We start from the raw sequence: 26,609 nt of genomic DNA on the forward strand, positions 1-26,609 counted from the left end.
TTTTTGGAGCTGCAGCTCTTTGGGCATGTGTGTGTGTCTGTGTGTTTGTGTGTGTGTGTGTATGTGTGTGTGTGTGTCAGCTCCACGAGCCTTTAACAGGGTTAGAGGAGCGTGTCCGGGGAAATCTTGTTGAGATCTGAGGAACCACACCCTGTTCACTGCATTCGCGTAAAAAACACTGCAGCTCCTTCATGTTGCTGCAGTTTGTTTACATGGAGTCCATATGAAAATATACATAGACATAAATAAAATACACAAAAAGCTGCAGTGTCAAAATCAAGTCATTTAAAAACACTATATAGTAAAAACATTAAAGCAAATAAAAACTTCCTCTTTAGGGTACATGACTTCTTTATAACTATGATTTTGCCGTCCAATCAGAGGAATCTGTCGGTTTCAACTTTTAGCAACTTTCCTCGGCAAGATTTCAGAGTGATTTTTTTTTTTTTACTTGACCAAAGTAATGTCAACGTTTGATTCATGCGGCATAAAACTGCAGAGTTGCAGCATTTCACTTGGTGTATAAAAACTGAAAGTAAAATTCTGTAAAAACTGCTGATACTGCAGACAACTTCAGTCGGATCAAACATCTCTAAGTAAAAGCTGGTTTGCAGATTTAAAATTACACGCACGACTGAAGTTACAAACAATTTGACTGTAATAATCGCTTTGTTGAGGCTTGGGTTCAATTATATCAGATACCACAACATCTTCCCACCATATGTGATATGTTTCATATCAAAAACACGTTACAGGCAAGATATTTTTAAATCCTTTACATAAAGTAGTATAATTATGTATTATTAAAAACAAACAGCTGAAATATATAATACAACAATATAATAATGTTGTATTTGGCCTGAACTGTATCTATTATTCAGTTATTCTGTGTTTGAGGCTGAACTAAAGGAGCAGGTCTCTGCACCTTCAGGTGTCAACAAGACCTTGTTCCACATTAATCTAATTTGTTTTTAGTGAGCTGCACTAAAACTAAGCTGACACTATATCTGACAATAACGTGACTGTGTTTGAAAAACGCCAAAGCACATTAGAGACATCTGCTCCAAGAAATTTCATTAAGCGAATGTTCCCGCGGAGTGTGTGTGAGCGCTGACCTCGGGGACGAGCGGCGGAGTTTAAGCCTGATTCTGAGGCCCGAGCTTTAGAGGCTTTAATCACAGCTGTCTGTTCTGCTGCACAGCTCCTCGTCTCGTCAAGAAAAAAAAGCCGGGCGTCTGCAGGAATCTGTAGGGATGTGACATTTGTTCGAGCGAAGGCGAAGTCTCGGCAAAGCCGGCGTGGTTTTATGACAGACACACTGGGAGAGAGCGCGCAGGAGCAGCTGCTTGATACCGCACAGAAACACACTTGTGATAAGATGTGAGACATTTGCCTTGGTAGTTTGAGTAGAATGAATGAAAGGACATCTTCAACATGATTTAATACTGTACACAGAAGCAGCTCAGTTATGTAATAGACATGAGGAAAGTATTTCATGTCACAGATGGCTCAGCAAGTCGGAATCTTAAATGTGGAGTTCTCAACGGGCCGAACTGGCCAGACTAACCCGACCAGATGCACTGGCTCGGGCCGATATGGTCAGGTCAGGCCTTGGGCTTCCTTTTTTTTTTTTTCCGGTTCTATTTGTTGGGCGGGTTTGCGGCTGAGCATTAATGCTAGTGACTCAGGTCCGGGCTTCAATGCCGGTGGGTTGTGCCGGGTTCGGGCTGAAAATGACTCGGGCAGGGCCTTGGGCGTCCTTTTTTTTTTTTTTTGGGCCGGGTTCAGGCGGAGTTCAGGCCAGGTTCACAACAAGAATCAGTGCTATGGTTCGGGACGAAAATATAAGACTCGGATAGGACTTCGGGCTTCCTTTTTTTTGTTTTTTGATTTTGGGCTGGGTTTGGGCCGAGTTCAGGCCAGGTTCAGGCCGAGAGTTAATGCAAGTGAGTCGAGTCTGGGCTTCAACATCCATGGGTTGGGCCTGTTTCGGGCTGAAAATATATACAAATATTGGGCCGGGTTTTGGGCCGAGAATTAGTGTTAGTGAGTCAGGTCTGGTCTTTAACAACTGTGGGTTTGGCCTCGTTCGGACTGAAAATATATAGAAATGCTTCATTTTGTTTTTTTGATTTTGGGCCGGGTTCAGGCCGAGTTCAGGCCGGGTTCGCAACAATAATCAATGCTAGTGAGTCGGGTCTGGGCTTCAACACCCATGGGTCAGGTCGCGTTTGGGCCGAAAATATATACAAATGACTTTGGTTGAGTTGAGTCGGGTCGGGTCAGGCTTTGGGCTTTGGGCTTCCTTTTTTATTGTTGTTTGATTTTGGGCTGGGTTTGGGCCAAGTTCAGGCCAAGAATTAATGCTAGTGAGTCGGGTCTGGGCTTCAACACCCGTGGGCCGGGCCGAGTCAGGTTTTAATTCTCAGGCCCCGTTGAGGACTCTACTTAAATGTATTTTTAGGCGTCTTAATTAATGAGGGTGAAGTAATGAAGCTGGAGTAGATCAGATGCCCAGACGACCTCAAGTGGCTCCGCTCCCTGTCTGAGCAGCGGAATGACTGCAGCTGCTACGTGTACGATACAGGAAAACGAACATGGAATATAGAAATCAGCGTACAGCCAACGAGAAAAAGCATCATGTGTGTCCAGACAGCTGGATTGATTCTACACAGAGCGTATCCATGTTCGAGACTGACGAGTGAAGAAGCAGCTGAACCTCCTCTGCGGAGACGCGCTGTCACAGGCTGTCAGACGATCCAACAGGCATTTTGTTTGAGCACACTGAGCCCACACACACTCTGCAAAGGAAACTTATTTCTCCCTGTTTGTACTTGAGTGCGAGTGAAAAACTGCAGCATCATGCTCGGCTCGCTCTCATCAAGGCTTCGCCACGACGGGCCAGAACCAGTTCACCCACGCATGCGTCAGGCTTTTCATCACAAGATGCTCAAACTGCTTCAAAAGGGGACATCAAGTTCGTCCACAACCCAGATGACACTTGTCTGTCTTCTACTGTGTGGTCTTATAACACGAATCCTTGCTCTGCTCCAAACAAACCAACGGAACGATGGCCTACCAAACGGCTATCGGCATCTAGCGTCGGTTTCATGTGTGACATTTGAAAAACGATTCAACCCCGAGCTCGCAGCGTGGCCGACGAGGAGCTGGCTCTGCACACTTCCTCAGGGGACACAACACATCTATTGAACCGTGTGAAAGGGGAAACAACTGAACTGAAGAAAAGTCAGGTCAACCCGTCTGAATCTCGCAACGTCTGGAGACACAACAATTATCATTGACTGATGCAGTAGAGCAGTGTTTAAGAAAGTGATTGTGTATTGTGTCTAGGTAAGTTTCAGATTCTCTAAAGTCACAGTTTTTGTTCAGACTAAAACAAACTTGAACACAGCAGTGGGAAAAGACACTGAAACTACCATTGGCTGCAAGAATTGTCTAGATTGTTACAAAATATGTACACAGGCAGTCATTGCTGGCAAAGGCTCTGTAACCAAATATTAGTGGAGGGAACCAGTGTTTTTGTCTGAGTACATTTTGTGTTTTCTGTTACTTGACTGTTATGCAACCCCTGTTTGTTCTTTTGTTCAGTAACCTTGGGCATATTATTAAAATTATATAAAATTAATCCCTGGTTGCATTTGTTTCTGAGGATATTCGGAATGACCTACTGGAAATGAGTAATTTTTGACCATGACTTAATCCCATACGTACAACTAACAGATGTTGAGCCTGAATTAATTATCATTAACACTTCCCATTGACAAACACAGTTAACCCTGCCATACTTAAGATCCTTGTTGTTAGCTTAGCACTATCCATAGCAATACAATTTCACTACACTCTACTCAAGTTCCTGCTACTTTGATATTGTCTCAGAAAAGCCAGCTGCCTCTTTATCAGAGACGCAGCTTGTGAACAGGCAAGATGGACAACTGTTCAGGGCCCCAGGCTGTAAGGAAGGGCGGCCCCATGTGGGCTTACGAAATTTACTCCCAGGTCATCCCAAAATATGGCTTTCCTGCCCCCTGAAAAAAACAAATGGGACGAATTGTGATGACATCTCGGTAGCAAACCTCCCCAACTACCCCCCAACGGACTCCAGAACGGCCGGTGCTTGAGTAGTTGACTCAGCAGCCTCGCATGTACAAAGCAGAATATTATGTACATGACATTTCCTTGTTGTCGAGAGTGAAGGCTTGCTGCCACGAGCGACTGAGAGTAGCAGATGCACTGCTACTGAGAGGACTGACTCATGCAACGCTTCCTTTGGCAGCCATTCTCCCAGACAAAGCCCTCCTCCTCCTCTTCCTCCTCCTAGAGACACAGTTATCGCTAATGTGAATTTATTGTTTCTCCAAAGAAACAAATGAGCAACAGCGATGATGGAACTTGTGAGGAGTAATAATTTTGAGGGTAAAGAGTCTTGGCCTTCAAAGGACTACCATCTGGAAATGGGCGGGCACCCTAAACACACTAAAAAGGCTTGATAATGCCAAACGTGTCAACTGTCAATCGACGGTTTACTCAAGCTTCTTTTCACATTCTTTAAAGACTGCAGTTCCTTTTGATTTAGATTTTTCTTTTGCTGATTGTGAGCTTGTATTCTTGGCTCTATTAAAGTAATGGTATTAACTGTGTAGGTAGAGCTTCAGCTTTGTTCTGTTGCACACTCTGGAAAGAGAAGAGAAGAGAAAAGGGAAGAATTATGGCCACCAATGACAACTGGCATTAAAGAAATCCAACTCCAGGTTCTTGTTTGGATCTGAATAATGAAAAGCCTTTTATCAAATGAAAGGTGAGCGTAACGTGAACCCTTATTCACCAAGGTCAGAACGACGACTTGGATTTGCTTCATGCCAGGAAGCCGTGGTCATAATTCTTTCCTTTCTACATTTTACAGCCTTAGTTTGTATTGATTTATATGTTTTATCCTGCTTACTTAGCATTGCTTACATATGTATTTTCAACTTGTGGTTATTTTTTCTTTTACTTTTCTACTTTGCTTTGTGGTTGATTTGTGTCCTGGCCTCTTTGTTTTGCAGATGAGGGCAGGAGTGCAGTTGACCTGGCAGGAGGGGCTCAGATAGTAGCTGAACACATTAAATCCCTCTACCAAAATACTGAGCCGGAAAATGAGAAGCTCTTGACTGTCTTTTGTGGCATGCTGATGAACTATAGCAATGATAATGGTAATGACCATCTTCCCCCCAAGAACAACTGTTAACTAATCTCAATTAATCAGCGAATGTTCTCTTTCTTATACACAGACGGTAGGGTTGAACTGAACCAGAGGATTCTGTGCTTTTCTAGTCTGGACTGACCTTTCTCCTGATCTTTCCACCATGCTCTCTGTTGCTTTTTCAACTTCACCTCTGAGGTAATTGTAGTAGTGCCTTTCCACCCTCTACCACCATCCCCTCTGTAAGTCTGCTTCGTTCATAGATCCATCAGATACAGTAGGACATACTCATTAGCTAGCTCCCCTCCATCCTTTTGTAGCTTCTAGAGGTGGTACCATTGGTTCCAGAGATGGTACAGTTGGCTCTAGAGATGGTACTGTTGAGATTAGTTGGTACAGACTTAAGTATTCTGACAACTTGTTGATTGTAGACATTCGGGGTCCTCAGATGGTGAATTGAGCTCCAAGTTACCTATCCTGTAAAATCTCTGTCCCGCAAAGTGATTGGCGCAGAAGTTCACGGTTCCCAGATGATGTATCCCAATGATCTTGGCGAACTCTTGACTTTTGCTATTTTGCCGCCATTGGGTTGACCCTTGCGGTTTTGGGTGAAATATCTCCATGTACATGTGTCACTTTTTAAATTTTACATAGATTCATGTTCTCCTGAGGATGAACTGTTGAATATTGATCTTGAATTTTCATCCAATGACAAAGTGTCAATGAGAACAACAAAAAAGTTGTACTATAATTGGTTTTTCCCACTTATAACCGCCAAAATTAGCCTCGGCTATACTTTGAGTTTCATGGTGATTAGCAAATGTTGAGATGCTAACATGCTAAATTAAAGGACAATTCCAGGCGAATTCAACTCAGGGGTGTATTTTCATATCATTTTAGGTCTAAAAGAATGAATCTGAAGATTTTCAGTTTAATCGCTCCTGTTTTGCGGTAGCTGCGTCTGTCCCTGCATCGCCACGGCAGCAATGAATGGGAGTGGATGTAAGTTCCGCTGTTTAGGCTGTTTCCAGCCCTCAAAGCCGCAATTTTTTTCCACAGACAGCGTCAGATGGCTACTCAAACATGCACCGAGAAGTTTATTTACTTCAAGCAAGCCGACATGTTTGTAAAAGTCGATCTAATTCAAAGTCTCCCGGAGTCTCGCGCGAGACCCAGTTGCCGTGCTCGGTGTGTTCAGGTGCAGTGGGAAAAGCTACCGTTTGTGTCATAAACACAGGAATATCAACTCTTTACTTGCTTCAAGTAAAAAAAACTTCTCGGCGCATCTTTGAATAGCCATCTGACGCTGTCTGTGGAAAAAAATGTACACTTGAAGCAAGTAAAGAGTTGATATTCCTGTGTTTATGACACAAGCGGTAGCTCCCACTGCGCCTGAATACACCAGCACTGCAACTTCGGGCTCGCGCGAGACTCCGGGAGACTTTGAATTAGATCGACTTTTACAAACATGTCGGCTTGCTTGAAGTAAATAAACTTCTCGGTGCATGTTTGAGTAGCCATCTGATGCTGTCTGTGGAAAAAAATTGCGGCTTTGAGGGCTGGAAACAGCCTAAACAGCGGAACTTACATCCACTCCCATTCATTGCTGCCGTGGCGATACACGGACAGACGCAACTACCGCAAAACAGGAGCGATTAAACTGAAAATCTTCAGATTCATTCTTTTAGACCTAAAATGATATGAAAATACACCCCTGAGTTGAATTCGCCTGGAATTGTCCTTTAAGATGGTGATGGTGTTTATTATTTATTTGCTTAACATGTCTGACGTTTGCATTTATTACGTGCAACCTCACACAAATTGCTAGTTGTTAATTAGCCTTGGAGACATCGGTCGATATGTTTATGAACCGTGGATCGGGCTAGGCTAGGTGTTTCCCCCTTTAGCTTATGCTAAGCTAGGCCAATCACATCCTTTGCTCCACACATACATTTCGTATGTGGCTCTTTGAAGTAAAATGACCGAAGGAAAGATAGTATCAATGAACCCGTCTGTTAAGTTGCATAGAAATATTTTAGAAACACATCGAGTGATCTATTAAGTACTTTCCACTGATTTTCGACATAAAATACCGACATTAATTTTAATAAAAAACAGATCAGCTGAGAGTTCACGTACAGCTCATGCTTCTTCTTCTTCTACGTGTCTCTATCTTCATGATTTACTAGCACTTGACTCACCTGTCATTTACCATGATAAATCTACCTTCCACTGTTTCCTTGTGCGTCTTTTCCTGCAGTACAGTCCTGCAGTTTGTGTCTTTCTGATAACGAGGCTTGTCGGCAGCAGCCCAGTATGTGATCTGACCGGACTCGCGGCTCCTGCCAAAGTGTCTTTTGGCACCCGATCATGTTTGGATCTGTTTGGCTGGGTGACGGGAGGTTTCTGGGGGTTGCACTAACAGAGTGGATGAGTTTTTGAAGCTTTTAGCAGCTTTCTGCAGCTCTCAGCATCTAGCTGGAGTCCTCATATGGAGTTAATATTGAGACAGCTGCCAACCCCATCACTACTCAGCCCTTTACTAACACATCAGCTGCATCAGATAAAAAGAGTCTCTCAAAGGAAAGGACGTAACCTGATTTAAGATATTCAAGATATGACAGTACTCAAATAATGTTTACTTAAATGTAAATGTTAACTCTAAACATATTTCCATCATTGGAACAGGAAACATCCACACTGTAGGATTGGCTATTGATACTTTTATGAACTGTATTGACTTGATACTGTCGAGGATGGATGTCTTGCCATTAGTAAATCACTCAATCTCAGTGAGCCAATCAATATCTGGCATACTTCGACTAACATCTAATAATGCTGGAGATCGGCTATTTTGTTGCATGAACCTTGTTGGAGTGTGTAAAGGGACCGATCTTAAAGGTAAAACCAAAATCTGCACTGTCATGTGTGCAATTTTCTTTTTATTGCAACAGATTTTATCAAATTGGTATTGGGAAAAAAACATGTTGTTAAGATTATGGATCAGGCTTTTTCTCTCTGGGTTAACAAACCTCCAATTATGGGTTTTAATGGTCGTCCAGGTCGATGAACATTCTTGGAAACATTAGACGGTTTAGCTGCTGTATCTCGCTGCAAATATTGCAAAGGCTGTAGATGAGACTATAGTTGAGTTGATAAGTGGCTTTTCTCTCATTTTGGTGTTTTTTTTTCATATTCTTGCCCTTTGGTTAATACGTAACTCAATACAATTAACATTGCATCAAAAGCCTACAGCCCTTAGATCAATAAACAGTTGTAATGGTTAGTAAAAAAATACAGAATACGACAATGGGATTGATCAACTAAACACATGTATTTTGTTGGTGTTTGAATTGTAAATTGCTTAATGATAATTTTGCATTTAAATACACTTTTACTTCATTTACCTGCTGTTACGTTCACACTGGTCGTGGTTTCTCTGGTGGAGCCACCGAGTCATTAATGTCGTCATTGAGACACTTCCTCACTGTCTTCTTCTCTGCTCATCTACCCACTCTAATCTCCATCGATACATTTATTCTGTTTGGTTCGAACGAATAAATCTAAACACTTTCTTTTTTTGCTCTTCAGGTGCTTCTAATATCTCTACCACTTCCAATCTGCACGTTTTTCCTTTTTGGGTTTCGGGAGCTTTATGCTAATTGTCAGGCAGGAATGGGTTGGTTGTGACTTTATTACAGTGCGAATGCACAACAGTAACATTAGCCTGTGTAATGTGGCCTTATATGGTAATCAGGGGGATAATTGTTTAATATAAAAATGCACTGTAACTTAAATGAAGGTTTGTTTTGCTTCATACAAATTTCTGTTTTCACTTAAAAAAAAAAGAGAAGGAACATTTATTTCTTCTTTCTAAAGTGACTTAGTTTCACTTTTAATGAATCTGATGTAACAACTGAGTTCCTCTAAAGGCGTCCCCATATAACCCCATAACGGTCTCATCAGCTGCCCATAGAAACAGCACAGTGTTTAAATGCTTAAAGGGATAGTTCACCCAAAATCCTCAGAGTCCTCCGTGCCTTCTCTGAGTTACGGGGGGGACCGCACAGCAGTATTTGTCCATATAATGGTTGTGAATGGTGCTCACTTTTCTTAGTCCAAAAAACATCCAAATACCTCCATACTGCTCGTCTGTAATGTCCCTCTTGTATTGAAGCCCCGACATGAGAAATTATTCCGCCGGTCAGTGCACTGACACAGGAAGAGCAGTGAACTGAGACACTGGGAGCCTCCGCTACAAACAAGCTTAAAATATAGACTTATTTAATTTTTTTCGGAACAATTTTTCATGTCGGGGCTTCAATACAAGAGGGACATTACAGACGAGCACTATGGAGGTATTTGGATGTTTTTTGGTGTGTCTTTTTGGACGAAGAAAAGTGAGCACCATTCACAACCATTATATGGACAAATACTGCTGCGCCGATCCCCCCGTTACTCCGAGAAGGCACAGAGGACTCTGAAAATTCTCCAAGCCCTTAGTCGACATGAGGGTGAGTAGATAATGAGTGAAATTTGAATTTTGGGTGAGCTATCCCTTTTAAGCGTTTAAACCCATATTTATACAAATGATCTCCTCAGCTCTCTGTCGTGTTTCAGAACAACAGATCCACTGCTTCTCTCTCTCTCTGTGTCTCTGTGTCTGTTGTTTATTGCAGATTCCTTACAAGCCCAGCTGATCAGTATGGGTGTGATTCCCACACTGGTGAAGCTGCTAGGCATCCATTCCCACAACACAGCCCTGACAGAGATGTGTCTAATTGCCTTTGGGAATTTGGCCGAACTCGGTGAGTGAATCTAAGAAAACACTGTTGTTGTTGTGTAGCCAGAGAAATAAACTCACTCTCACACAACGCTCAGTAGCTCATAATGATGAGCACAAATTTGAATTTATAAACCTATTGGAAAAGCAGGAACTGAAATATCACATTGATGTAAGTATTCAGACGCTTTATTCAGAGCTCAGTTGAATAATCTTTGGCGCCTCCTCCCCTGACGGTTCCTATCCAACAACATCCGACGAAGCCTGAGAGGATCTGTAGAGAGGAGTCGGAGAAAATCCCCAGATCCAGATGTGCAGAGCTTGTGGCGACAGATTCAACAAAGACTAGAGGTTGTGATAGGATAGGATGTCACAGGTTCTTCAACTAAAACCTGTCTCAAGCGTCTGAATACTTCAGTCATTGAGAAGATTAGTATATTTCAGTTTGACTTTTTTAATCAATACATTTTCATTTCGGCATTTATCCTATATAACAAAACAAAGGGGTCTGAAAACTTTCTGAATGAGTGATTGTAGATATTTTTCAACATATACTGCAGCAGATTGTGATTGTTGGGTCGGGATCATTGAAGAGATGTGTATCCAATATGTTCTGCTTTCATTATGACACAACACTTTCTAGTTTATACAAAAAGTGGTGTTTTGTTTTTATGATGTTCTAATGTTTTGGACATATCTCATTATGGTTGTATGGCTGGATATTTAATTATTTGAAGGTTTGCTTTTATTAACTTTATTCTTTCTGCACTGCACTTTGTTTAAGAGAAATACAATTTTGTTTCATACATGTGCTTGAGAAATGACAATAAATAAGTCTATAATTCACCATCAACAGTATATAGCAAAAATACAGTGACGTCACTGTGCAGCCATAAATAACACTGAAACAGACTAAAGGCAGATCCAGAGCTGTGCACCACGGCTTACAGTGTCTTTATCATCTGAAATCTGACATTGTACCATAAATCTAAAAAAAAAAATAACAAAAACAACAATCCAGTCTTTATAGCAGGATTATGATGAACTCTTTGGATCAAGTATAAACCCAGGTGATCACCCAGACCTCCAGAGAGCCACACAGAATAGAAATAGGCACCATTTTTCTTCTCTCTTCTTCTTTCTAGACTAAAAAAAACAAGTGAATACATTAAAAGGATTTTGGCTGATCTGCAGAGAACGAACTCATTAACCTGAGTGTTAATTCACATTATTGGTCTTGGATGAAACAAGAGAGAGCAGACGAACTGTATCTAAGACGATGCGTCTGACAGGCCTGTGGTGCTAATCCTCCTTCTTTTCCTCCTCCTGTGTGTCTGTGTGTGTTTTTTATTCCCAGAGTCCAGCAAAGAGCAGTTTGCCTCCACCAACATCGCCGAGGAGCTGGTGCGTCTCTTCCAGAAGCAGACGGAGCACGAGAAGAAGGAGATGATCTTCGAGGTGCTGGCTCCGCTCGCAGAAAATGGTAAATGTCGTCACAAAGCTCTAAAATAATAATAATAATTTAAAAAAGGCCGTCGCTGCCGCTGCATGTCGGGGACGGTGGTGATTTTTAAAAGCAGTGTTTTCCTTTAGACGATAAGAGAATGAGGTCGTCCTACTGTGGAGTCGTTTATCTGCTCGGCGTGAGTCACGGTTTCCAGGCTCAGCTGTGAACTGCACAGTCATGGCGGAGAAGCTCCTGCGTTCGCTCAGCTGCTCTTTTTGTTAAACATGTCATCAGTACGTGTGTGTGTTTGTGTGTGTGTGTGTCTGCCTGTTTGTGTGTTTTTAGGTGTTTAGCAACAGAGAGAGCATCTTTACCGACTGTTGTTATCACCGTTCCTGGCTCGCTGGCTGCTCCCACATTGTCAGTCTCCAGGACAACGTCCTACTTAACTCCACTCTAGAGAAAAACCTCTCTCTCTCTTTCTCTTTCTCTCTCTGCGTCTCTCTCTCTCTCTCAATAATTATTGAGAGAGAATTACAACAATTGAACCGTTATTATCTGAAAACGTCCAAGGCGTAATAGCAGAGACAAGGATTATGTCTTTACGTAAGAGCGGATACAGAATTATATAAAAAGAAAAATTCCTGAACACTTGGTAGTGACGTTTTTTGAGCTCTTGCTCTCACTCTAGATATATATATATATTTTTTTATATCTTGACATAAATAATCTTTATCTACCTTCTAAGTGCAACAATATGTGTTCTTACACTGACGTCAGCCTCTAACACGCTGTCAATGACTACAAATAAGTATCTTTTTGTCCCAAAGCTGCATCGTACCAAACAAAACATGTGCAAAAGTAAAAGAGACAATGCCAGAATATTAAAATCTGTATTACTAATGTTATACAAGACAAACTGGACATGGATAATCAACCTTTTATGTTGAAGAAAGAAAAACAAGCAAACAGTGAATGTGATTTTAAGCAGCAACTGTGCAGACACTCACCACAAACCACAAACCCTCTGCTGTACACGCTCCACTCTGACCATCCTGCTACATGAATAATTTCTCAATCTCAGCAGAGAAACGACTCTTTCCATCTCATGACTCTCTCTCTTTTGCTTCTTTAGTCTTCTTTGATACATACATTATCTTTTTTTTCTCCAAAAGATTTATTGATAAAATGTGCTTTTTCCTGCCCCCATTCATTCAGAAGTTGCATCTTTTTATTTATTTTATTGAACTGTTTTTATTTTCTTTTTTATAATGAATGAGATGAGACAAATAAATAAACTAAACTAAACATCTTATAAAAGCTGAACCATCAGATTCTTTGTTTCTGATGCCATTAAACTGTCACATTTAACAATAACTTATTTTAACATGATTCAGTTTCAGATATGTGACTAAGGTAAATACGAAGCAGAGACATTTTACAGTTAAAATCTATTCATCAGTGTCCTCTAGTGGACAAACTGTGTAACAGCAGCACTATTTCTAAACTAGAATTTACTATGTTAATATCTTTATCATTGTGCATTTACAACAAAAAAAGAAGAGAGAAAAGCAAAGCAAAAATAATAGCTCACTAAATTTACAGAAATAATTACAAAAGAAAGTGCTTAGGCCACTGTACAATAGCACATAAAAGATAAAGTTCAAATAAAATGCAGACAGAATCTCAAGTAATTAAAATAATATTTCCATAATAACTTTTTTTTTTACTACATGCATCACTAAATAAAATTTAAAAAAGCTGAACAAAATAAAATAAAACAAAGCTGAACTAAATAACCAACCAACATTGCACTAATAACACTGTTGTATCCATCTGTGTCGTAACGGAGTCGTATGGTCATGATGATGCAGCAGCAGGACTCTCAGACTCAGACGTCGCTGCCGGCTCTACTCTTCCTCTCTGAATGTGTCAACCCCCCCTCCTCCCCCTCTCTCTCCCTCTCTCTCTCTGCTCTGCCAGATGTGATAAAGCTGCAGCTGGTGGAGGCGGGGCTGGTGGAGTGTCTGCTGGAGGTGGTGGCTCAGACCGTGGACGGAGAGCGGGAGGAGGACGTCGCCCAGCTGAAGACGGCCTCCGACCTCATGGTCCTGCTGCTGCTGGGAGGTAAAAAAAACAAAAAACAACATCAACACACAAACACCTGGAGCTGATGTTGACTGTTCTTGTTTTTAGTTTCACTATCTTTTTATTTAGTGCACATTTTGTTAGTTTTATAAACAGTGAACAACATAGAAGATGAAGACACAATAATATGGAGGACCACAGGTAAAAAGAGGAATTTCAAAAAGGATTTGAAAAAGCAACTTTAAAACAGTCACACCATTTAGAAAATACACTATTGAATTCCCAAATGATAGCCAAATCAATTTCAAAATGCATTTTAAAAATCTGATTTGCAAAATGAATTAGAAAATACAACTTTTAATCAGTCTTTTAAAAGGGCATTTCCATTTTCTATTTGCATTTCCATTTCCATAATAATGATATAAATAAAAGGGAAAAAATAATAAGTACACACTATTAAGCGTTAGTTAAGCATTAATAAATACAGTTAAAATGTTTTACTCATCATTGATAAGCACTAACTGTATTTATAAACTACATACTAATGAGTATTCATGTGTTATAAATGAAGAATTCAGTATTTATTAATGCTTAACTAATGCTTAATAGTGTGTACTTATTATAAAGTGTTACCATAAATAAAATAAAATGAAGAAAATAACAATAATAAAAGAATAAGTGAAGGAAATAAGAGTATGTATACACATATATACCTACACATGGCCATACACATGGCCATACACATACACATACACATACACATACACATACACATACACATATGCAACCACATAATGCATAGTCAGCATTCTAAATGTATATATTATGTACTGTATAAAAGTTTCACATTCGTTGGATGTGACGACAGCGAGGAGGAGGATGGTGTCCAGCCTCGGTCCACCACATGGTGCACAACGGAGAAAAAAAAAACAGATTCAGGTTCCTTCTGATTCCTCTGGATTGAACAGGAATCTTATGTAACCGTCATTAAAATTCACACTTTCTCCTCCTGTCGTTGCCGTCGCAGCACAGACGCTTCAGCAAGACGGTACAAGGCCACGAGGGGACGAGGAGGAGGAGGAGGAGGAGGAGGGGGGTGATCCTTCACTGACTTCATTAGCGGATAAAGATTTTCACCTCCACATGTAAAAAGCACCATAAATATAAAACGCTCTCCTCACTCTCTCGTCTGTCCGGCGCCGGCGTCTGGTGAATAATTCAACCTGCGTGTAAATATTTTATCACAGCAGAACAGACCGGTGTTATAAATATACATACGTGCATAATGGACTAAAAACCATCAGCTCACAGGCTCTACGGTCGCTCGACCTGCTCCTCTGGTGCTTCATTTAAAGGGATAGTTCAACATTTTGGCAAATTGGACCATTGCCATAATCCCTATAGTCTTAGCAGTAGGTTTGTTACCTTTAATTGTCGGTGCAAGCTATTTTTAGAACGGCAGAGCCGTGAGCTGCTCAGAGCTACGCTACAGAGGCTAATGGTTGGTTGGTTTCCCTCATTAAATACACAATCCAACAACTCCAAAACGCTCTGGTGGACAAGTTGTGACCTGCACATTCACCACGCTATGAGATAATAACAGAACGTTACACGACAGAGTTGTTTTAGAGGTAAATTCATGCAAAACCGCTGATGCGCGTCACCGTCGGGGGCAGTTTTTCAGCAAGCAGTCTCTGTATTTACCTCTAAAACAACTCTGTCTGGTAACGTTCTGTTATTATCTCATAGCGTGGTGAATGTGCAGGTCACAACTTGTCCACCAGAGCGTTGTGGAGTTGTTGGATTGTGTATTTAATGAGTTTGATGAGGGAAACCAAGAAATCCCGTTAGCCTCCGTAGCGTAGCTCTGAGCAGCTCGCGGCTCTGCTCCGCCGTTCTAAAAATAGCTTGCACCGACAATTAGAGGTAACGAACCTACTGCTATGAGTATAGGGATTATGGCAATGGGCCAATTTGCCAAAATGTTGAACTACCCCTTTAACTTGTAGTCATGTTGTCTCATCTTAAATCCTCTGCTGTGTTGTACAGATTGTACAGATTATTTAAACGCATAAATCCTCTGATATAATCTGTAACAGCAGAGAAAGATGGAGATGCAGGTGAACGTCTGTGTGGGGAAAAGTAAAAAAAAAATGCATCAAAGACTAAAACGTTTTAATCAGAAACCGAGTTGGAGAAAATGTGAGAAAACAAAAATAACAAACTATTTTCTTTATTTCTCCACGATGAACAGAAAAAACAATAATATAAAAACTTATTATAAAAGCAGCAGTCGTGTCCATCCATCCGCACTGGTTTGAAATATTCCTGGACTCACTTATGTGTTGTTTTGTTTTCGAGTGCCCTCCCTTTTCCCAACACTTTCCAACGAAGCCTTCGCAGATGGTTCAGAGAAACAAACCATCTGCTGCCTCAGGTTTTAATCCCACAACAACAACAACAACAACACAAACTGCAGCAACTGATGAAATAACAGCTACGTCTGTCTCTGTTTGTCTCTCTAACCTGCAGACGAGTCCATGCAGAAGCTGTTTGAGGGCGGGAAGGGCAGCGTCTTCCAGCGCGTCCTGTCCTGGGTCCCGTCTCACAACCACCAGCTGCAGCTGGCGGGGGCTCTGGCCATCGCCAACTTCGCCCGCAACGGTGAGCGAGCGTCCACCTCATCACGCTGAGTCAGGATGAAGCTGCCAGAGTCGCACTGCTGCCATCGCACTCCTCTCACGTTTAACCACCTCCCTCACTCTCTGTCGTGTGTGTCTGTGTGTGTGTGTGTGTGTGTGTGTGTGTGTGTGTAGATGGGAACTGCATCCACATGGTCGACACCGGCATCGTGCAGAAGCTCCTGGAGCTGCTGGATCGACACGTGGAGGAAGGAAACGTCACCGTGCAGCACGCAGCCCTCAGCGCCCTGCGCAACCTGGCCATACCTGGTCAGTAACACACACACACACACACACACACACACAGTAATTAAGACAGGACCGGTCGGCAGCTCCTCAGTCTGTGTGTCAGTAAATCTACATGAAGGTACCAGTGTCAGTCACGGCTGGAAACATTCAACTTAAAGTCCCCCTAAACCAAAAATGTACTTTTTGAAATTATTAACTCATTGAGTGCTGCGCTCCTTTCCAAAGTTTTAGTCAAGTGTACCGGCAATTTAGACCATTTTTGACGATTTTTGTAGAGTTATGAGTTTTTGATCGTCATCTATTTCAGTTCTGCTCGTCGTAGAGTCCCCAAATTTACACATAAGGTGTGTTTAAAGTGTCTATTTTCATAATTTAAAAAAAAGCAAAAAACGTAAAATCTCGTTTTTGGCACTCAACGCATGGGAACGAAAAACGAGAAATTACGTGGTTGGCACTCAATGAGTTAAGATGTCAGTGTAGTGTTTAGGTTCTGCTACAAGACATTTCAGCAGCGAAGTCGCTAATGCAGCTATAACTGAGCATTTTAGATTTGAAAATGCAGTTTCAAAGCCAGAGTCTGGAAAAAGTTGGATTCAGTTTTCAGCATCCAAATCATGATGCATTTGCATGCTCATGAATATTCATAGAATCTGGATTTTTCAATGAGGGAGAAATAACAGACGTGTTTTTAGCCTCTTTTGAGAGTTTTTTAAACAACTTTTATGTGGGAAAGCAATTTTTAATCAAAAAATAGTCATAGCAGAGCATTTTTACATATTTTTAAAAGCCTCTTTATGGGGACTTTAACTTATTTAGATCTGGTACAAACATTCACAAGGATTCGGCAGATGAAGGCTAAAGGTCAAGGTCACTCTAACCTAGGGATGGGAATAACAACGCTATAAAATAACTGCGTTACTTTTTTCAGTAAGGAGTAATCAATACGATACTCGGTGTTCATTTCCCATCATTAAATAAAGTGTCTTTTCCTCCCTCTCCAGTGGTGAATAAGTCTAAGATGCTGTCGGCCGGCGTAGCGGACGTGGTCCTCAAGTTCCTGCAGTCAGAGATGCCTCCAGTCCAGTTCAAACTCCTGGGAACATTACGGATGCTCATCGACACACAAGGTAGAAATCAAACCACTTATATAATATCAGCATCAGAAATATTAGAAAGAATAGATACAGCAAGGAAAATAAGTATTGAATGAACGCGTCAACATTTTTCTCTGAAAATGTATTTCTAACAGAGCTATTCACATGACATCTTCACCAGATGTCAGCAACAACCCAAGTAATGCACACATACAAAGAAATCCAAACATTTATGTCCATAAATTAAGTAATGTGTAATAAATTATATATATAAAAAACAATGAATAATGCATTAACCGCCATGGCCTCTCTACATGCTCACCATGCAAGTCTATTGACGCGTTCAATACTTATTTTCCCCGCTGTATATACATTTAAATGTCAGATTGAAACTTTGTTAGTTTTCTTTACTTTATTGTAAGACTGTTGCTCAGGGACTGACAGATTATTTCAGAATAATTATGCACTGAATGAGGGGCAGGCAATATGGGATGTATCCCCTCCCTGCTCCTTTCCAACCAGGGAATAAGAAATTTTGTATTTTGGTCTGTTTATTGGGAAAAGTCGTGAAATAACCTCGGCTGGAACAAAATAAAAAAATGAAATGGGGAAAAAAAAGAAATAGAATAGAGATGGTAATCCTGTGTGTGTGTTCAGCTGAAGCTGCGGACCAGCTGGGGACCAATGGGAAGCTGGTGGAGAGACTAGTGGAGTGGTGTGAAGCCAAAGATCACGCAGGAGTGATGGGAGAGTCCAACCGGCTCCTGTCGGCGCTCATCAGACACAGCAAGTCCAAGGTCAGAGCTCACATCCCATAATGCACCACTGCTTTGGCATTCATAAAAAACAACAACATCTGAGGCAACGAATCGAGTCATGATGAATCATACGTATTTATCTCTCTTTTACGTCATCGTTTGTTTTTGTCTTTTTGTTTTGTTTTTTGTTTTTTCCAGGAAGTCGTCAGAACCGTCATCCAGGGAGGAGGGGTCAAGCACTTAGTCACCATGGCAACCAGCGAGCATATGATCATGCAGAACGAAGCGCTGGTGGCGTTAGGCCTCATAGCAGCACTGGACCTGGGTGAGAGTCAGCTCTCTGATCAGTATTGATAAACAACCTCCTCCTCTGTGGGAACGCCTGACTCTCTCTCTCTTTCCTTTCCCCCTCTCTCTCTCTCTTTCCTTTCCCTCTCCTTCTCCCTCTCTCTCTGTGGTGTCAGTTGCAGCAGAGAAGGACTTTGTCGGAGCCAGCCTGGTGTCGGTGCTTCACAAGCTGCTGTCTGACGAGAGGAGCGCTCCAGAGATCAAGTACAACTCCATGATCCTCATCTGTGCCGTCATGGGCTCAGGTGAGAACGTAGAGATCAACACGGAGACCAGAGAGTCAGAAAACTGAACTCAGAATATAAAGATTTTTTTTTCTTTGTGCATGTTGTACAGTCCTACTCACAGGCTTTTATTGTGAAAATCCTGGAAGCTTCACTTCATTCAAACCAGATTAAAACCAATCGATAAAAAACAACAACCAATGTTGGGCACATTAATTTAATTAGGGCCCGAGCGGCGACTGCAAGTCGCCCAGCGAAAGCCCTATTGTAATTGCTCTGTTTATTATTATTCTTTCTTTCTTTCATTCTTTTTCTCTCAAAAGGATCGCATTTTTGGAGGCTTCAACATGCCCCAAAACGCGTAAATTTTGGCATGCACATTAGGACTGGCGAAAAATTTGATATTTTAAAGTCGTTGGAAATGGGCGTGGCCAAATGGCTAAATAGCGCCCCCTAGAAAATTTCAAAACATCAGCCCCGCCTTTGTGTGTCACCTAGACGAATGAAATTTAATGGGTTTATAGAACATGGCAAGACACACAAAAAAGCCTCTTAATGTCATGGTGAAATCACAACAGGAAGTCGGCCATTTTGATTTGAATTTTTGACCTGTTTGATCTAACTTCTCCTACAGATTTTGTCCGATTGACTTCAAATTGGCTAGAGACCACCGAGATGCCACTCTGATCAAAAGTTGTGCTCCGCAGGTCTCTAGGTCAAAGGGCGTGGCTTCTGGGGCCTTGAGGATTTTGGCGACTTTTCGTTTGCTCGCCATTTCACCTTCGAACAGCTCTAACGCCCACATACTTTATCCGATCAACTTCAAACTTGCTGGACATAATGTTGGCTCCGCCCTGAACGTCCCGATATATTAATTTCCTACGTCACTCATAGCGCCCCCTGGTGGTAACAGGAAGTGGCCAGGTTTTACCTTAACGTGTACTGATGCCACATAGTTGACCCCATCAACTTCATTCCACTTCTAAAACATGCAGACTAAGGTGGTGAAGCTACATCATGAACGCTGTGAAGCTACGAGTAATGGCGTCCGTGTGGCGACGCGGCGACCATTCCTCGCCATTAAAATACGTTTGCCTTTATGATGGCTTTAATGAACTCGTATCAACATGAAAATTGGTACACAGGTCCAGGGTCACGACCTCAACGTCTCCATATGCTCATAGGCGATCTCACTCATGTTGCCCCCTAGTGGAAACAGGAAGTGGCATATTTTACATCAACATTGTCCGATTTCCTCCAAACTTCACATGTGTGATGAGAGACTGACCCTGAACACACCTGCACGCATCCCATTACTGCCCCCTAGTGGATGAACCATTAACTGCTCATAACTCCCTCATGCTTTGTCCGATTCACTCCAAACTTCACAAGAGTGATGAGGGGCCGCCCCTGAACGCACCCACCTACAACTGCTTAGCGCCACCTGGTGGATGAACAAAACATTGCAGCCCCGACATGCCTCAGGCCCCGCGGTTGCATGTGTGAGCGAGGGCCCGTCATCGCCGCTTGCGGCTTTAATTAGTAATAGTTACTATTACTAATACTGTTTTTTTTCCTTCTCTGTCTTTTTGTATTTGTTCTTAACTGGACCTAAAGTCTGTAAATCTATCTATCTATCTATCTATCTATCTATCTATCTATCTATCTATCTATCTATCTATCTATCTATCTATCTATCTATCTATCTATCTATCTATCTATCTATCTATCAAAAAGTAACTGAGTTAGTAACTGAATTACTACATTATAAAAGTAACTAATCACCAGGAAAAGCAACTATTGCGTTACTTTTTTGAATAAAATGCTCAAATATGTCAGATTTTTATTCCAGATAACCTCCCGTTCATCTGGAACTAACCAACTCACTCAGTATCCCTCCGCACAGGCTCCACGAGTTGTTTTTTTCCCAGATAAACAACTTTTTCCGACTAGTATATGGACTGGAAAAAAAAGTGTAAATAACGTAGCTACACTTTAACGGGTGTATTATTTTGTGACGGGACTTCTTGAGTCAAGTAACGGAGCATTTTAACAGGGAAAACTGTAACTTTTTGGATTACCTGTTACTGAAAAAAGTAGCGCCGTTAGTGATGCTGTTATTCCGATCACTGACAACAACAACATCAGTAGTATTATTGTTATTATTACTATAACTAACAGGAGTGTTTGAGGTGTGTTCTGACTCTGACTCGCTGCTCTCCCTGTGTCTCGTCCCGTCAGAGCCTCTCCACAAAGAAGTCCAGAGCCTGGCGTTCATCGACGTGGTGTCCAAGCTGCGGGCTCACGAAAACAAGACGGTATCGCACCAGGCGTCGCTCACGGAGCAGCGACTCACGGCCCAGAGCTAAATGACTGTGTCCGAGCCCAAACCCAACTCCACCCACCCACCCACCCAACCCCACTCCGACCCACTCTGACGCCCCAACCCACCCAAGTCCAAACGCCTGCCTGACCACCTAAACCACCCACTGACACCCCCTCCCCCACCTCATCGTCATGTGCCAAGGTTCCCTGTCGCGTTAACTGCCAGCCAAGACATCCACCACGTTATGTCTCCGCCCCCTGAGCCTCTCTGGCCCCGCCCACTTCCACTAGGGTTAGACTGACGGCTTCCTTCCTGCTTCTACTGCACTCATACTCCCGCCTGTTTTTTTTTTGTTTGTTTTTTTTACGAATAGAGCTTTTATTTTGAAAGAGAAGAATCAGAATCGAACCAGACGTGAAGGAGCGTCTCTCCTCTCTCCTCTGAAAGCCATAACACTGAGATTTACTGTATGTAGGCGGGCGAGCGGGTCCTGCAGGAAGTCGAAGCGTCGAGGCGTGATTTATCTAGAGCTCAGAACCACTCACTTCTTCTTTTTCTGCTTCTTTTTCTTTTATTTCCTGTTGTCGTTCTCCGTTTTGCACCAATCAGCATCAGTCTAGCCCTGGTTTCCCCGCCTCCTCCACCTGTGCATGCATCTTCTGCTACGAGTTCAGCTCCCGGAGCCGAGGCGCCATAGACAGCGTTACAACGCAATAGATTTTATTATTATTATTAAAGAGACGACGACAACGACTCTTTTACGACCATAGCTGTGATCCCATCATCCGCCACCAGTGATCATGTGCACAAAAGAACAAAAACAAACAAAAAAAAATAACAAGAGACTTTCCTGTTGTGATTATTTTTTCTTTCATTTTTAAAAAGCAGCAGCAGCCGCCGCCATCTTCATCCATGATGTGCCCAGTCGTGTCCCATGTAGCTCGAGTATAAAACTGACTAGAAACTGTGCATGTTTTAGTCCTGTTGAAGGTGTGTCAGTGTTCATCTTTACCTCTGTGACTGCTCGCATACTCCTACACACACACACACACACACACTTCCTGTCTTGTTTTTCTGCTGCACCTGGTTATATAGAGATTTTATTCAGATTTTAAACCCTAACCCTTCCCCCCACATACCTGCCCTGCCCTGCCCCCAACACCCACACTGTCCCACCCAGTTTGACAGCTGCTCAGTGAAAAGAGAGGATCAGTGAAAGTTCATGTGAGAAAATGAAAGTGAAAATCATATTTTTTATGTTTTTCCAAATAGAAATATAATGATTTATAAATTAAAAACAACTCTCCACCCAGTACCGACCTTCAAAACTTCACTATATCCAACAAGAACAAGATTTAGCTGCTAAAATGACTCATGAGATTTATCACAGTGGTGTCAGAGAAACGTCTCCTCTATCAACTACAGTAAATCATATTTTTCCCAGCTTGACGCTGATAAAACCGACTGTTTAACATCAGTCTGAAACTTTTCTGTTGACATATATCTGCGGATCACAGTCTCAGTTTGTCAGAGTTCAATAAAATAACAATAAAAGATCATTTATAAGTGGAAATCGGATCAGGCCTGTGGCTCAGTCCGAGAGAGTGAAAGTTTGTGTGAGAAAGAGAAAGTGAAAATCATATTTTTCCAAATAGAAATATAATGATCTATAAATTAAAAACAACTCTCCATCCAGTACTGTCCTTCAAAACTTCACAATCTCCAACAAGAACAAGATTTTAGCTGCTAAATGAATCATGAAATTTATCACAGTCTCCTCCATCAATGTGGATACAAGAGACTAAATCATGTTTTTCCCGACCGGACGCTGATAAAACCGACTGTTTAACATCAGTCTGAAACACTTCTGTTGACATATTTCTGCAGATCACAGTCTCAGTTTGTCGTCCTGTGGCCAGAGTTCAATAAAATACCAATAACAGATCATTGATGAGTGGGAATCGAAGGTAGATGATGATGATCCTCCCGACCTGGTGGAGTCTCACAGGAAAATGCTACAACAGACGGATCACTGTGTTGCTGTGTTTGTTCAGTTGAACGCTCCTCCTCCTCCTCTGCCCCCCTGCAAACCACTGCCACAGCAGCAGCCCCCCCCCCCTCACCCTCCCTCCCCCTCCTCCCCCCCTCAGACAACAGGTCTAGTAACAGTCGGCTCCTCTAGTCGACGCGTCTCCTCCTGCCGAGTCCTCAGCATGTCGTCGTCCCACTCTGCACCGACACCCCGTCAACATGCCACGGTGTGTTTCCTGGTCTGGGCCCACCACACTTTTTTTTAAAAAAGGAAAAAGGTATGAATGGTTATTTATCAGATTTTGTCTTTGCTCTTCTGAAGATACATGCCAGTGGAGATGTATCCATAGTAACTGCGTAAAAATACTATAAACTTTAAATGTTAGTTGTAAATGTCATGAGTTGTACATTTGGAGGATTGTAACTCAGCAGATAATTAAAGATGATAGCTGGTGACGCCTGCTGTCTTTATTCTGTGTTCTTCACCGTCTCCCTGCATCTATTCTATTCTTATACTTATTTTCTATACTTCTATCTTTCTATTTATTTCTATTTCTACTCATACAGTACTTATCTTCTTTACTTCTATCTTTCTATTCTGTTTATTTCTATTCTATCCCTCTCCATCTTTTTATTCTATTCTATGCTCATCTGTACTTCTTTCCATTCTATCATGTTCTAGCTTTCTTTTCTATTTTATTTATTTCTATTCTATCCTTCTCTATCTTTATATTCTGTTTTGTTCTATCTTTCTATTCTATTTACTTATACTCTATCCTTATCTATCTTTATATTCTATCTTTCTGTTCCATTTCATCATTCTACTTTCTTTTCTTTTACTTTCTTTACTTACTTTCTCTTAACTTTCTTCTATTTTATTGTATCCTATTCTATTCTATCCTTCTCTATATTTATATTCTGTTCTGTCTTTCTATTTTATTTACTTCTACTCTATCCTTCTCTTTATATTCTATTCTCTGTTATATTCTATTTCATCATTCTGCTTTCTTTACTTACTTTCTCTTTAACTTTCTTCAATTATATTGTATTCTATTTAATATTTCTATTCTATCCTTCTCTATCTTTATATTCTATTCTCACCCATCCATCTATTCTATTGTTTCCCCTTCAACTCTATTCTATTTTATAGTTCTGTCCTATTCTATCTTCCTTTTCTATCATATACACTTATGTCTATTCTATTCTGTTCCATCAGTACTAATCTATTCCATACCTTTAAGACATAAATCTATGTTCTAACATCAGTCAGTCGATCAGTCACAGACTTTGAAACAAACATCTGTTTTGTTGCCTTTATTAAGTAATTTTCACTTCATATTAAAATCAGTCCAATTTTAGTGGGACATGAGAGAAGCAAATGAGAGAGGAGGTAGTTACTTTACAATGTTTGTGGGATATACTGTATGTATACACTGATGAGCCCAAATGTTAAGACCACAGTGAAGAAGAGAAGAACTATCGTCTCCTAACAGTTGTGCAAAAAAGGCCTGTGATGTTTTAGATGGTCAGTCAGGATCTGTTAGAAATAAAGACCTGGTGCCTCGCAGGTCGCAGCAGGTGAAGGACCAACAGTATTAGTCAGTTTTATTTTTTGGTCTCTGTGGCTCATCAGTGTATCGGCATCATATAAACAATCCATGGATCAGAGTTGACTGTATACGCTTCTTTACAACCTCCTAAACCTGGAACAAGCTTCAATAGTTCAAGACGTTCAGCTGTTCGGGACAAAGGGAAATTATGAAAAAACCAAATCAAACGTAGGTACAATAAATATTAAGTATCAAAAACAGTGTTGATCCCTTGTAAGTATCGTAACACCTAAAATGTTCAGAATTCAAATATCAATTGAAACTCACGGAAGAAGTAAAACAACAGGTGATGCTTTAAGCAAAAAATATCGTTTTAAACCATCGGAAGAAACACTGATAAAAAAACAAAAACAAAACAACAACCATCTTAACACTATGTTGAAATGTCAGGTTTTAATACCCGGGCTGGATGTTATGGAATTTGGTCTATTCAGTGTTGTGTACATTTATCAGATCTGCATCAAAACACACAGTGAAAGACAATCACAGGACACACGTGCCAGATTTGTTTCCGTTCAAGTGAGTGCAGTTAATGATAATGTTCAAAAATGCTCATTTCATTAATATGAAAAAAGTCCTTAAAAAGTTCTGTGTCACCAGAACCTGGTCGCCTGTTATGAAGACGTGCTGCAAAAACGTGGAAGTCTTCGACAATGTAATGACCACAATAATCACATGACAGGATGGACACCAACATGTAGTCACTTGTGTATTAGGACTAACACACTTCATTATCTACAACTGTTTAAAAGTCGTTTACCAAACCAGTGACCTCTTCTTCATGAACTATAGTAGTATCTGAATTGATCAAGTCCAAAAACTAGACTTGTTCAGAGCCATTTAAACACATTTGTCCACAAAATCCATGTTTCCCTTCAAAGAAAGAAAGAAAGAAAAAAAAACGAGGGAAAGGGAGGGGCTAAATGAGGTGTTTTGATTGACTGTCGATCGGCACAACCCTACGACCCTACAACATTAACACTGTCGAAGTATCAAAGCACACAACCTGTATTCAGAAACTGAGCCTTAAAACCAACCAGCCGTTAGGACTTCCTGTAGCTTTGTGATGTCACAACAGAGCAGTCGCCAAGCCCCGCCCACCTGGACCTACCATACTACCATATGGAGTTTGGTTTCTCTTGAAATTGCTACTTTTTTTGGGTATCACTCAGAAAATAGTTAGCTTAATGCTATATCCATGCAAAAGCCAATTCGGTTTCGGTTGAAACTGCATGTTGAGCTTTAGCATTCTGAGTTTGCCAAAGAAATTGTGTAACACCAAATGGTTTTTCCTTAATAGTGTTCACTGGCTGAGCAGCTGCAGCAGGATAAGTCCCAGTGTTTGCAATACACTTTGTACATACCAATGCCAAGACAAAGATAACTGTTTGGTTTGGCTAGCTGTAGCTGTTAGCTTCTGGCAAACGCTGGACTGTAGAGTTTGTCCAGCGTTTAAAGGCTGTTCATGATTATTTAAAGTTCAAGAATCATCACACGGCAAAGTTAGATTAGGAATAAGAGGTGTGACTACCCAGGTCCCAATGTATTCTTCAAACAACAAGACATTTGTTGTGGTCCTTCTGTTCTTGACAAAGTTTCAGGTCCTCACTCTCATGTCAAATACCTGTGGCTCAGAATCTGATTTGCTGGTCGTTTAATTTGGACTCCTTTGATGATGGGGAAAATCCATCGCATAATTAACTTAGGTCCTTTTAGTCCATTAGATAAGCAGTAATTCATTATGCTAATAGTTGAAGTGCTTAGTGGTCA

The 26,609-nt window shown here is 41.2% G+C and overlaps 1 protein-coding gene across 2 annotated transcripts in view; it reads left to right on the plus strand.

Annotated features, from left to right (window-relative positions):
- rap1gds1 (RAP1, GTP-GDP dissociation stimulator 1) overlaps positions 1-22,006 on the plus strand; it is a 33,445-nt gene extending 11,439 nt beyond the window's left edge. Inside the window, exons 5-15 of one of the 2 annotated variants that reach the window (XM_085760073.1) lie at positions 5,064-5,210; positions 9,880-10,008; positions 11,341-11,466; positions 13,414-13,557; positions 16,051-16,182; positions 16,335-16,469; positions 17,450-17,575; positions 18,200-18,339; positions 18,499-18,625; positions 18,765-18,893; positions 21,114-22,006. In XM_085760073.1, coding sequence (XP_085616199.1) covers positions 5,064-5,210; positions 9,880-10,008; positions 11,341-11,466; positions 13,414-13,557; positions 16,051-16,182; positions 16,335-16,469; positions 17,450-17,575; positions 18,200-18,339; positions 18,499-18,625; positions 18,765-18,893; positions 21,114-21,241 — 1,463 coding nt within the window. In that variant the 3' untranslated portion in view covers positions 21,242-22,006. The remainder of the gene's footprint in view (positions 1-5,063; positions 5,211-9,879; positions 10,009-11,340; positions 11,467-13,413; positions 13,558-16,050; positions 16,183-16,334; positions 16,470-17,449; positions 17,576-18,199; positions 18,340-18,498; positions 18,626-18,764; positions 18,894-21,113) is intronic. The other variant, XM_085760074.1, reaches the window with a different exon arrangement.
- Positions 22,007-26,609: the final 4,603 nt, after the last annotated feature.

Source organism: Trachurus japonicus, chromosome 18, assembly GCF_045865225.1.
Source record: "Trachurus japonicus isolate A0001 chromosome 18, Traja_1.0".
Classification (NCBI taxonomy): domain Eukaryota; kingdom Metazoa; phylum Chordata; class Actinopteri; order Carangiformes; family Carangidae; genus Trachurus; species Trachurus japonicus.